Below are 14339 nucleotides of genomic sequence, written 5' to 3' on the forward strand. Positions count from 1 at the left end.
AAATATGTATCGTGCATCTGTCTTAAGAAACTGTTCATATGAATTATGAGATATAACAAGAGCAATCGTGTTTCATTCCTCCTATTTATTATCTACCATATATGGCTGATACATGGTTTTATGATTCCATTAAATTGTTAACCTGCTTTCAGCCACTTATTTCTTCACTGCTTAAGTAGCATAAATGTATACATTATTATGACAAAAGTAGCCAAGCAACAACTATCCAGCTCTTTAACATCAAGTCCCATGATTCTCTTGGCTGCAACTGCTGTAAAATAATATTTTCTCCACTGAGTGATCTGCTTTTAGACAGGGGTTTGTGGGTCATGAGGTGTTTGGCTGTATTGGGAAACTGCCAGTTAAAACTAGGCAGGTGACTATCATGGGATAGCTATGTGACTGGCAATTAACCAAGAGGAGGCTTTCTATGTGCCAGTTGGAGCTTTCTTATCACTGAAATTCTGTTAAACTCTGATGTGTTATACCCTCCTTGTACTTTGTGTAACAGAAGTAATATAACAACTTTCTCCTCTCTCATACTATCATTATTATGCCCGAAGCACACATGTGACTTCACATCACTCATTTTCTAGAAATGTCGGTGCAACATTTTTTATTGCTTGGGAGGTTTACTTTAATATAAGAACATCTACAGTGGCAAGTAAAAGTAAGTGTGGTCTTTGCAGCCACCAGCATTTATGTATAAAGTCTTAAAATGTAATATGATCTCCATCTAAGTTCCAATAATGAACAAATCTGTTAACTAATAGCACACACATTAGTGTATTCCTGTCCATATTGAATACATCATTCAAACATTTACAGTGTGGGTTGGAAAAGGTATGTGAACCCCTAGACTAACCACGTCAACAAAAGCTAATTGGAGTCAGGATTTTGCAAACCTGGAGTCCAATGAATGAAGTGAGATTGGAGCTGTGTTTTAGAGCTACTTTGACAAAAAAGGAAAAACATTCCGACATGTTGTTAGCCATTTTCAAGAAGCATCTGCTCGTAAGAACCATGCCTCACAACACTAGAAATCTCAAAAGACTTACAATCAAGAATTGTTGATTTACATAAAGGGTTACAAAGTAATCTCACATAGTTTACATATTCATCGGTCCACAGACAAATAGTTTTTATAAATGGAGACAATATAGTTCCGTGTGTCCCAGAACCTAACCTATTAGAGCTGGTGTGGAATGACCTTGAGAGAGCTGTTCCACCAGACATCCTAAGAATATGGCTGAGCTTCGGAAGAATGGTCTAAAATTCCTCCTGAACCGGAAGTACTTGTTTGAAGTTACTGCTGCCAAAGAAGGTTTGACCAGTTATTAAATCCAAGGGTTTGGTTGCATTTTCCACCAGCACTGTGAATGCTTACTGGGTGTGTTCAATAAAGACATGAACGATTATCATTGTGTGTTATTAGCTTAAGCACATTTTGTTTGTCTATACTTATCACTTAGATGTAGATCAGATCACGGTTTCTGAACAGTTATTGCAGAAAACCAGGTAGGGTTCGCTTACTCTTTCTTGCCACTGTATATAAAGATAAATGATACTTTTTGGGGAGTAGTATTAGAAAATGTCTTCAAATTTACTTGCAGTTTAAGCTTGAGAAACAATCTGTTTAGCCTGAAGTAAGTTTTGGCTGAACACCGAAAGACAAGGGAATTATTTCATGTTGCTGCTTGACACACAAGTGTTAAAGCTAACTGTTAAAAGCTACAACAAAACAGAGGAACCTGGATGTCCTGCTCCGCTAGTACAGGGTTTGGTTATGGTTTCCAGTATTTGACCCCCCACTTCACAAGTAGCTGACCAGCACATGTTAAGTACTGATCTGCAGTATGTAGGTTTGGGTCCCCTCCAAAAACATAGATTTGCAGTATGCATTGCTTGCTTTTGTATCTGCAGTAAGTGATGAGTAAAACCGAGGAAACAAGTAGCGGCTAACTAAGTAGAACAAGAGTGCAAGCTTTCAAGACAACAGGTACCAGGGGTTGTAATCACCCAAAGGTTCCATAAGTGGCAAATAGGTGCCAAGAGTTAGGAACATAGGCAAAGGTTCAGGCACCAGTACAAATCAGCACTGAGGGAATTGCCTTTAAGGACTTAAAAACATCATGCATGCAGATTATTAAATGAATGCCATGATTGCGCGCACTAGCAACAACAAGAAGGTTGGCTCCAAGCACGTCTGTGATTGTATGAAGACCCTTTTACTCTTGCATATATTAAGACTTTATTTGAATGTCCTCTACATTTATCGCGTCTCCTTTGTGGTCTACCGGATGTGTGTAAGGGCTATGCCCATCTACTGGCCTAGTCCAGCTCTGATAGCTGGGACCAAGTACCGCTACCTCACCCGCTACCAAGTAAAATTATACATTTTGATTCCCAACCACACTGTACACTCATTCATTTATTGCGCATATATTTGTATTAATTGGTAGATATATGTTTAGTATTTGTCATTCATTCAGACATATCTATTACAAACCAAACACCAGTTATTAAATATTAAGGGATATTAAAGGTTCCTGACCTCCTGCTCCACCTCACATCCCATCCCTAGCGCCAGGGCCCTGACCTCCTGCTCCACCTCACAACCCACCCCTAGCGCCAGGGCCCTGACCTCCTGCTCCACCTCGCACCCCATCCCTAGAGCCAGGGCCCTGACCTCCTGCTCTACCTCACATCCCATCCCTAGCGCCAGGGCTCTGACCTGCTCCACCTCACAACCCATCCCTAGCGCCAGGGCTCTGACCTGCTCCACCTCACAACCCATCCCTAGCGCCAGGGCCCTGACCTCCTGCTCCACCTCACAACCCATCCCTAGCGCCAGGGCCCTGTGAGCAACTTCTCAAGGAACAGGGTCCTGCTCCACCTCTACTTCCTATGTGTCGTTTTATTGGCTACTCCGAAGAGAACGTCAACGACGCAAACATGCTCTGTGCATCAGCTATATTGCTTGCGTGGAACTGCTGAGTTCTAAATACTAACGACATTGGTATTGCTTACAAGAATGGTCTCCAGCAAGATGGCCGCGCCCTTTTATTAACGTAAAAGCGAGTGCTGGAGATCAGAAACACTGTCAGTGTTAATGTCTCCTTTGTATACAACTCTGTTGAAGACACATACCTGCGCTCCAGCCATTGGTCAGAAATCCTGCTGTGTGTCAGCTGGGGTTTGTCGGAGCTGTCAGCGCAAGCCGTTCCGGGTCGGGGAGACACCGCCTCTTCTCAGTGTTGCCAGGTTTCAGGATCCCGGAAGCGGATCTGACTGTTGCTGCTGTGGCTGTTCTAGTCCATGGTCTTGATGATGATGATGATGGCGACTGGGCCAGAGGAGCTGGAGGCCCGGGAGAACCTGTCACTCTGGGATCGGAGGACTGATCCCTTAGCCCCGCTCACAGAGAAGCAGACAGACTCCGTGCTGGAGATCAAGGCAGCAGTGGAGGACCTGCCAGTGCCTGGAGAGGTGAGGATACTAGAGGCCAGTAACAGGCAAAGACAGGGGGGGCTGGCAAGCATTCAACCCGGAGGGACAAGTGCATCCTTATAGCCCAGTCATATAGCAGCTCAAAACACATTCTACAGGCTACCTGCTCCTTGTGGAGAATCAGTTTCATGTGAAGATCTAGAAAGCCCATAAAAGGTTAAAATCCCTGTCAATCTAGACTCCCTGATGGCTTTATGTGCCTGTAGAATGTAAACCTGTGAGCAGGACTCTCTTTATCTAATATATCTGTGTGTCTGTTCTAGTTTTATCAGACCCTTTGAATGTATGGACAGTAAGAAGCACTGCGTAATTGTTGGCGCTATATAAATAAAATATATTAATGAGAATAACACTCTGGAAAAGATTGCTGATTCAAATCATTAAATCCCTGCAGCCAAGGGACTAGCTGGGCTTATGATAAATATCATTTGGCCTGTCTTGGGGTAACTGTGTGCGGGGAGGTAATAAGTTGCTTTGCTATAAATGTTGCTCGCTGCTAAAATAATTAGCTTTTTTTTTTTTTTAAACGGTCCAAATGTGATCAGATAAAGGAGCAGTTAAACCCGGATGAAACCCCATAAACTAAGATTTTTCGATGGTGTTTTGACGAAGCTCCTAACTTTTGCTTCTTGGAACGTTCTTCTTCTTCTTCTTCTTCTTTCAAACACAGAAATACAGACAGCTGTTAAGGTCACCTTTTGCTGTTGTTTCTTAAGGATTACTTTATGCACATTTATTATTATTATTTTATACAGCACCGTCGTATTCCACAGCGCTGTACAACGGATAAACAGGACATGACAAGCAGTATATAACAACAATTGGACTTTCAGAAACATGGCCCCGCTCCAAGGAGCTTACAATACTGTCTTAAGCTGTCTTAACTGCGTCTTGTAGTGTATCATGAAAGCATTGAAGGCATATGTAGCAGATTTTAGGCATATTTGCATGTTTGTTGAATTAAAATTATTATATTATTTTAAAAGCGAATGTGATTGTAGTAGACACGATAATAATCTATTCTTCCTTTCAGCTTCCGATTGAAGATTTATGCAGCCTGACCTGCGGATCTTTCGCGGGAGCTTTATCTTCAGCGGTTCCTGACTCTACAGAAGACGTCCTCCTGCAAGGATTTTCTATGCTGGGCATGGAGGATGACCGAATCGAGACGGCACAGCAAGTATGATACAATCAATCCTTTAGCCGTCTTTATGCCAGTGCTGTGATAAGGGATTACATTAAGTATCTGGTGACCGTAAAGTAATATAATGTTAACTATCTGTAGGAGAACATCTTATTTCTGCGGTTGCACAGCATTCTGGCATGTAGCGGGTTAAACCATCTCTGAGTATGGGTTTTTTCAAGCAGTAAAGGACTTCTGTATGCATTTTTCCCTTTGGAGACCTTTTTGATGAGTGATTGCCTCAGGGCCTGATTATAGATTCCTATGAATAACGCCTTATCCATTAGACCTGCTGGACACATTTTATCTAGTATGTACGTGTCAGTTCTCGGCATCTACGTTATGGATAAATAATCAGCCTATAGGTGAAGTCACGTGTGCCAGAAGATATTAAAAAACCATGATGATGAATATAGAAGTGTGTGTGTGTGTGTGTGTGTATATATATATATATATATATATATATATAATCCCACACATGTAATTGTTTATTCTAAACCGTATTTAACTAAATTTCCTTTTTTTATTTGATACATTTTTATATAAGAGGTTTGTACTGCACAGTGAATATTTGCCTTTTTTTTTTTTAAAAAACAGAATAGATTTTTAAATTTTGGACTTATAGTAATCCAAATGGCATGACTGAAAAAATCCTAGAAGCAAGGTAGCTTTTGCTCCTAAATTTGTCTCCCGGTGCAAAGTTTGGCAAATAAGACAGATCTTTATAGGATCTCTGGCTCCTTAGATGATAAATAAAGTTTTCCAGTCTTGTTAGTGCATACTTTTCCGCTTTAACAAAGAATCAAGTCTTTTCTTCGAACTTCCTGGTTGAGGCTATTGTCTTCTAGTGTACGAGCAGAGTACTGACCTCCCCGCACTACTTTCCACATTTCTGTTGACCTTGTTTATTGCATAGTCTATAAACTGGGTTTTTACAATAGCAGTTTCCTTGTGTTGATGTGATTTACGATTCATAAACAGTAACGCGGAATATATCCATCTACAGTGTCTTATGTTGTATTTGAGTTTGCCAGAACATACTTGAAGGTGCTGTTCCACCTACTCTGCTGAATCTCACCCTTTATTAACTAAATGCAGTTTTAGAAACATAATCCCCTCTACTCACGTATTCCAAAACCCTTCCTCGAAATAATTCTTGTACCAACAAAATTTTTCAGTGTGACGTGAAAGCAGGCACCTATAGATTGTTGCCATAGAAACTGAAAAGGCTTCTGAAAAGTCAACCTTGTATATAAACACGGACAATTTAGATATGTCTAAGCCAAGAAAAGGGAGATAATCCTAAACAAAATGTTTTATTAAATACTGGCACAGATAAAGACAATGTAATGTATCCAAATGCTACCTCATTTACAAGTGGGCGCTAAGGTATATCCATATAAATTGATCAAAATAGGTATAAAATGAATAATGAATATTAAATAGATCAATGCTTATAAGAATGATATAAATATAGTAATATACTAATAAAAACAGTAAAATGATAAAAACCAGTCTTCATCAAACAGTCCATATGTACTTATTGCATATTATGTATTATTACATATGGTTTCATGAACAGCATTTTTTTTTTTAATCATTTTACTGTTTTTATTAGTATATTACTATATTTATATTCATTTTTAGAAACATTGGTTTATATACAAATAAATAACTTATATTATTTGTTTTTATACCTGTTTTGATCAATTTATGAGGATAAAGCTTAGTGCCTACTTGTGGATGAGGTGGCATTTGGGTGCTTCTCTTTGATGTGTGGCTTTAGATTTAAGTTGAAATATAGAATTGGTGGCACATCTGTCCATCTGTATCATTAGATCTGTACATTAACATGTTTGGTTTCAGTAGTGACTGTTTTAGAAGAAGGATACGTTTTTTTTTTCTTTTTTGCTTCATTGTGGTGACTTTTAGGGCTACATAGAATTAGTAGTAGTACAAAGGATGATAGGACGTTTTATCTTATATACAATACAACGTGTTAAGTATGTTGCTTATGCCGTTATCCTTTAAAACATAATTAGTTTTATTGGTTTGTGTGGATCCATTTGGAGCGTAGGTGTCTTTCATTTTTTTGGGGGGTCCTGAGGTGGTTACAATACATAGAACAAGAACTGTAGGAAGACTCTTAAATAACGAATCTAGTCTAAAAAGCATTGAGTGTGTGTTTAATGAGTTTTATTAAAAAGTGCGCAGTTACAGGTATTTGGGACTTTTTATATTTTGTGATTACAGTTCTATTGCCAAATCCTATGCATGGGTATACTTCTGGTAGCTGTTTAACCCCCAGGGGCTGATTTGAGCAATAATAAATGTGGTATTTATTTTGTTTCAGTTTTTTTCATGGTTTGCTCAGCTACAAACCCAGATGGATCAAGATGAAGATGCAAAGTACAGGTATAAACCTCTTTTTGTTGATAAATAAAAGTGATTCGAATCTCAAAAGCCAAATGTAGTTTTTGCTCTGATATGATATAGATAATGAAGTTCTGAACATTAATTTCTGGAGGGAAACCTGGGTCGCCATGGTGACAAGAAATAGTTTCCTGTCGCCTAGGGTTTTGCAGGGGAGCACTATACTTTGTGTAACAGAGACCCCCACACTGCCCAGTACCGTCAACACCCCCGCCATACTGTGTATACCGCTGGCCCGCACTCCCTCGGTCCCAGAACACTGACTCGAGTCTAAGCGCGACATTTCCCAGCACTCAGACGCAAGCAGCGTGCGAGGACCGTGAGGGAGCAGGCAGCAGAAGTGCTTCCCTGAACCCACAAAAGGCAGAAGTAAACATAAAGTATGTTAATGTGTCAATATGTGCGAGTATATGTGTGTAATTGTGTTTGTTTATGTAAGTACATTAGTAAAGAAAGAAAAAAAAAAAAACTTGTCAATACTGATCACCGAGCTGGGGGTTAACGTGTTAATATACTGGTGATTAACAGCCCAGTTTATATCGTATATCTTTATATCTCCGTAATCACATACATCGGAATGGAAAAGGATCTTTGTTGTCTGTGGCTTTATAAGAATCTGGAGTTTGTAGCATTGAGTGTGTTAGAAATATATTTTCTTTGGTTTAATGGGAAAGTTCCTTTTGAATAAAAATATTTTTTTCGATGTAAGTTAACATTGACAAAAGCCCTTTTTCATATAGAAATCGCTAAAATGAAGAAAAAAAAGAAAACAGAATATTTTTGAACGCTTAATTTTAATCTGACACTAATAATAACAAAATATAGTTGATATTCCATTTTAAGACATTTTACATTTTTAGCTGCTTGTTCTTATAATGCTGACAGGAATACAAAATAAAGCATAACAAGTGAATTTATATATTAAAAAAAAATCTGATTTTTTTTTTTTCTTCTCCTTTCTAGTGAAATGAGGGACTATTTGTCCGGATTCCAGGAGCAGTGTGATGCCATATTAAATGATGTGAATATTGCCTTGCAGCATTTGGAGTCTCTTCAGAAGCAATATCTTTTTGTATCTACTAAAACAGGGACGTTACATGAAGCCTGTGAGCAACTTCTCAAGGAACAGGTACGTTTCCCTGCATCTGTCTGTCTACACTTCAGCTTTATGCTTTAACATGTCCCTGGTACATTTAATATCTTTTATCGCTCATATGTGTATGATTTATAATATTCATCTGTTGAAAATACAAATTTATCAGTTCTTTTCTGTTTCTTTCCCCTTTAGTCAGAACTGGTTGACCTCGCTGAAAATATCCAACAGAAGCTTTCCTATTTTAATGAACTAGAAAATATAAATACCGTAAGTCTTTACTTAGTTTAAGTACTTGGTAAAATATATATTATCTGTACATACCATCAGATTAAGAGATTGTGACAGTTTAAAGAAAATTCATTTTAGAGAAACAGACTTCATCAAAATGACTAGAATCAATGGATAGACCATGAAAAATAGAAACTGTGTATATTTTGGCTTTTTTAACCCCTTAACGTCCATTGACGGCTTGTCACGCAAAAACGGTCACTTAACGACCAATGACGTGCCTGACACGTCATTTCATTAAAACAAGCTTATAAACGCTTTCTTCGCTTAAACGGTAATACTCAAGAAAACATGACTGCTTCATCTATTGTTTCGTTATTGTGAAACCTGTAAAAGACCAAAAAAACCATACAATTTCAGAAGTAATTGTAACAGGGAAGGCTACATAGTTCAAAAATGTTGCGGTGGAAGTTTAGGTCTTAAGGGTGTATTATGCATACAAGAAATTTAAATTGAGTGTATTCCACACACACCTTGTGATGATGTAAAACATAATATTTATGCATCATAATTCACTGCTTAATCTGTTGGTATATGTTAGATTTGTGTAAACTGTTTAACTAACTACTCTTTCTTTGTTCCCATTTAGAAACTGAATTCCCCAACATTATCGGTGAATAGTGAAGGATTTATACCTATGTTATCTAAACTGGATGACTGCATTTTTTATATATCATCTCATGTAAGACATTTTCTTGTTGTTGTTTGTGAGTCTTGCATGTGAAATGTTCTCTCTTGAGCTTGGACGTGTTGGCGTCATGGTACCTTAAACATGGAGAATAGTAAAAAGTCCCCCTAACAGGCGGGAAGTTTATTTCATTATTTGTATGTATGTAAACTTTACCCCAAAACAAATCCGAAGATATTCTCGTAGTGAGTAGCGTTAGCAATATTGTTCTGGCCTCACTGTGTTTCAATATATTTGGTGATTTTTTTTTTTCCCCCACCTGTTACATTTTCTGTCCCCCTTACTTACTAAAATTGTAGCTGTATAAATAGACTGACAGACTTTCTCCGAATGTAACATCTGGTTTTAATGATTTCAGCCAAGTTATAAAGATTACCCTGTGTACCTGACGAAGTTTAAGCAATGCCTGTCTAAAGCAATGCTCCTTATGAAGACGTACACTGTGAACACATTGCAGAACCTCACCAACCAGCTCTTGAAAAGGGTATGCAACACTATCTAGTGTATTTTAGAGGGGGTGCGAAGCAAACTTGGTTTGGTGGAGACTTTCAGATAATCTAGCATTTCATTTTTAGATCTTCTTGAGATGAAAACATTTAACCTGTGACTCTCTGCTTTGTTTTAACAGCATGATTCATCAAATGTTCCAAATACAGACAATGCTTTCACTCTGTTTTATGTTAAGTTTCGAGCAGCAGCTCCCAAGGTTAGGGTAAGTATTACCAAGATAGTGTGTTGAGTCTGTCACAATCCCTTAATCTCGTAAATACAAGATGTTAGATAAGATACTGCTCTAGAAAGCCAAGCTTCAAAGCACTGCATCCTAAGCCTGTTGTTAAGTCTTCCCTGGAGAAACCTTATAATGTGACCCATTGACATAATACAAGCTTTGTCAGGCAGTCTGGATATAGGGAAATTGTGTTAACACTTAAAGTAGTAATGCAGTTAACATTTTTGTAATCTACCAAACTAAACCTCTATCTATCTATCTATCTATCTATCTATCTATCTATCTATCTATCTATCTATCTATCTATCTATCTATCTATCTATCAAGCACTATGGGCTAGACCTTTTGATGGTTGAGTAATGTCACAAGTGGTGCCTCTAGGAGACTTGTATTATTCCTCTGCTTTTTGGTTGCTACTACTAATCACCAACCTTTGCTGATTGCAATTTTTTGGTTCTTTTTTACTTTATAACTATAAAGGGCGCTCTGACTTTTAAAAGTCATGCTGTAGGCTCTTTACATTGTAAGCATGTCCCAGGTTATGATGGATTTTCCAGATTATGAGTTTGAGAAGTACTTTGTTTGCTCCTGTGTATGTCTGAGTCCTAATGTCATCCCGCCGGCCTGTAAATTTGTGCAACCGTAACCTTCCGAACATCTCTTTTCTGTTTATTTAGACGTTAATAGAGCAAATGGAGCAGCGTTCAGAGAAGATACCTGAGTAAGTATCATTAAGTCATTACTGACTACCGCGAATGTTCCCTTGATAAATGTTACACTCCTGTAGTCTAGTATAGTAGATAACCTTATGTAATGGTGGCATAAATAAAATAAGCCATATGTGCGTACTGTGTGAGCAGTTTGTAGGACTTGTGTGTTCAGCCTGTTTTTTTATTCCTCCTTTTAATATGTCATTCCTTCTCTTTTCTGGAAACTGCTTGGTCCAGACAACCTTTGTAATGGTGGGGTTGTGGAGAAAGGACTGGATGCTAAAATAGTTATGAGAGTTTTTGCGCTCTATGTCACAGAGCTCTGCTTTACTGATCCAAAAATAGTCCCTACCTAGTTATCAATCAGAGCCATGCTGATTGGAAAACAAAGGACAAAATCTATAGGTAGTTTTATCAAATGAATTATGCTAAACGGTTCATGTCCTCCTGAAAGCTTTGAAATGGTGAACCTGTTCATATGCCTCTGATGGAAAACATGGGTATGTAGCGATCGGCACACAAAACCTTATGTCGTCTCTATTACCATTATTTGTGACAGTAGATTGGAAGCTTTGAGCAAAGATCACCATAATCACGACAGGGGATAGAAACCCAAGTTCACCATTTGGGAATATAAAATCTGTGTTCTGATCAGAATATCCTTTGTATGGTCATGGTAGTTTCTGAATGATGCCTCTGGTGCTTGTCCTCTCTCTGGGGAAGATGTGGGGCATAAACCAAAGCACAACAGTACAAGTTGTAACCTATATTCAGTGCTAAATGTAATGCCTCATTATTTACTACACTATATTACGCTATCTCAAACAGTGTGAGATTTATTTAATTTACTAGATTCTCCAAACCAAAATATTTTTTTTATATGTTCCATTCTAGGGAAGTTACTGATGGTCCTCTGAAAAGGAAAACCTCTGATTCATGGCTGTATATAATTATTCTTTTTTTCCCCCTTTAAGATACCAGCAGCTGCTGGCTGAAATACATCAATGCTACCTGGACCAGAGGGAACATTTATTGAGTCCGAGCATCATGACTACAATAACTGATCTAACCAGCCAAAACAACAGGGATCATTGTGCTCTGGTAAGATTACGCACAGCATGCATCCTTCTTTTCAGTATTTCTAGTGGTAAGCAACAAATGGAGCAAGAAAGTGATAGCGCAAGCAGTGGGACAGCACAGACTCGCCGCGTCGGCTTTGCCCAATGCCTGCAGTTTTCTTGTAAAGTTCTGAACATTCAGGCTGTTCGCTCTGTCTTTCAATTAGATACAATGCCATTCTCTTTTTTTCTTCTTGTTTACCCTTTCTTCTTGTCACCCCTTTCTTCTTGTGCCCTGCTCTTTCTTACATACAGACGTGATGTAATTATACTCTTTGTAGTTTGTTTTCTAACCATGATAAATATAATAATGTACGTCTCCAATGTATACAATGCAATTTTTGACCTTTTCATGCAGAGAAATGAAATCTCTGACAGTGTTTAAGATTGTCGCTGAATGTGTTACTTTGTTTCCCGCAGGTACGCAGTGGCTGTGCGTTCATGGTCCACGTGTGTCAGGATGAACACCAGCTTTACAATGAGTTTTTCACCAAACCGACACCAAAATTGGAGTATGTGGTAAATTTTGTACTGATTATTAAATAGCTGGAATTTTGTTCCTTTCCATATGTCAAAATTATATTTTCTTCTTTATTTAGGAAATGGTCTTTTCCTAAAAAAAACAGATGATGCAATTAGCTGTTTGTTTTATCACAAGTAAATGTGTTTCATCATAGATCATTATGGATCTATAATTGGCCAAATCACTTTAACTTTTCATTGCAAAGAAATGCTTTGCTGCACAGCTTGGTGTAAATTGATCAGTGAGCTCCTTTTCCATTTTATCCATGTTTGTACATAAAAAGAACTGCCAGTTAAGAAAGCAACATGATGTACATTCTGATATACCTCTTCTTATAATGACAAAAACGGTAACGTTAGTGTGAATAATTAGAGATCTCCTTGTAACCAGCTTGTTGAGCAGCGGCACTCAGGGATCTGATCTCTAATAGACCAACCTGCCCCCAGTTTTACAGCAGAGGGGCTTCTGTTCCCAGACCCACTGTCCTAACCAGTAAATAGCGCTGAGTAGCACTGCGTTAGCATGTTTCACGATACGTCTCTCCAATCCATGATTGTTTATTGCGTTTCATTTTCTTCACAGTGAACTATTGGGGAAGCTTGGCCTTTCTTTGTATGATGTTCTAAGGCCGCTGATTATTCACGTCGTCCATTTAGAAACATTGTCTGAGCTTTGTGGCATACTGAAAATTGAGATGCTGGAAGACCATGTACAGAACAACGGTAATTTGTATTTTAATAACTTTACTTTCTGTAAGACAATCTGTAACATGAAAGGATTTATGCTAATTAAAAATGAGCACAATTTTACTTGATTAAAGAATATTTCTGGGAAGAGTTTGGAATTTAACATTATTAGTAAGAATCTATATGACACTTGGTGCATTTAGTAATGAATGTTAAATTAAACAGACTAGATGGAACAACATCTAGTAATGCATGTACAGAAATATTATTTGCATAGAAATTGTGTTTACACAACCAATTATAAGTGTTCTTTTTACAGTTATTGACAATTCATCACACTCTGGTACTGCAAGTTGCTTGCCACCTCAAACCTCCTTAAATTTAATGCACCAACATACTGTAGATGGTTTATTTACAGATCATGTTTAATGCAGAAAATGCTGGGGTTTTTTTCTTTGATTTTATGAAAAAGCCTTTTTCACATTTTTCTCTCTGCTTTTATCAGTGGAACATCTTGGTGCCTTTGCTGCCGTGCTGAAGCAGATGCTAGAAGATGTACAGGAGAGACTTGTGTACCGGACACACATATACATACAGACAGATATTTTGGGCTATAAACCGGCTCCAGGGGACCTTGCATATCCTGAAAAACTAGAAATGATGGAGGTAAGGTTGCCCTTAATGTGAACCCATTTCTATTGGCAATAGCAGCCAAGACCGCATGTGCAGCAGTAATTTTAATACTCTGCTGCCCTCTGGAGTTTACGTAGGAGGTAAAAGCATTATTGCTGTATTTGCTTAATTATAACACTTTTACAGAAAAAAAATCCAAGGTTGTCTTTTATTCAGACCTCAAATACAATGGTTTTGATTTTTCTCAGAGGGGTCTTCTCACAGTCAGGTCTCTTCTTTTTATTTTCTTAAGATCCAAATTGTGAGGGTCCTCTTATAATAGAACAAATACGGTACTGGTATCGGATGAAAAATACGTTTTCAAAAAAATGTTTTTTTGTTTTTTTAAACCGTTGTAGTTTTTTGCATTGCAAAATGTTTTACGTACATTGCATATTAGCTATTAGGATGTGTTCTAGCTGTTATCTTGGCCCAGTTTACTAGACAAACCCCCTGACTAAGGTAAACAATAGGATGGCTTAGTATTAACCCCTTCGGGACCAGGGTTTTTATACCCAAAAGCCTAGAGCTTTTTAGTTGTTGTGATTACCATATGTTTGTTAAACCTTGATTCAACCTTTTTTGTCTTTGATGACCCCGCATACGTTATACATCTTGTTCAGGATAGGAAACACCTTTTAAAATATTAGAAATACATACAACAATAATTATTGATATAAATTATTGGTGATAATTTGTAAA

General features: G+C 37.9%; 1 protein-coding gene across 1 annotated transcript in view; it reads left to right on the forward strand.

The window, feature by feature from the left end:
* The first annotated feature begins 3282 nt into the window (after positions 1-3282).
* COG3 (component of oligomeric golgi complex 3) overlaps positions 3283-14339 on the forward strand; it is a 32017-nt gene continuing 20960 nt past the window's right edge. Inside the window, exons 1-13 of the mRNA XM_053455505.1 lie at positions 3283-3489; positions 4544-4690; positions 7047-7108; positions 8090-8255; positions 8415-8489; positions 9100-9192; positions 9557-9682; positions 9827-9910; positions 10606-10649; positions 11613-11739; positions 12177-12268; positions 12862-13001; positions 13471-13631. Of these exons, the coding sequence (XP_053311480.1) occupies positions 3319-3489; positions 4544-4690; positions 7047-7108; positions 8090-8255; positions 8415-8489; positions 9100-9192; positions 9557-9682; positions 9827-9910; positions 10606-10649; positions 11613-11739; positions 12177-12268; positions 12862-13001; positions 13471-13631 (1488 nt within the window). The 5' untranslated portion in view covers positions 3283-3318. The remainder of the gene's footprint in view (positions 3490-4543; positions 4691-7046; positions 7109-8089; positions 8256-8414; positions 8490-9099; positions 9193-9556; positions 9683-9826; positions 9911-10605; positions 10650-11612; positions 11740-12176; positions 12269-12861; positions 13002-13470; positions 13632-14339) is intronic.

This window comes from Spea bombifrons, chromosome 2, assembly GCF_027358695.1.
Source record: "Spea bombifrons isolate aSpeBom1 chromosome 2, aSpeBom1.2.pri, whole genome shotgun sequence".
Lineage (NCBI taxonomy): Eukaryota > Metazoa > Chordata > Amphibia > Anura > Pelobatidae > Spea > Spea bombifrons.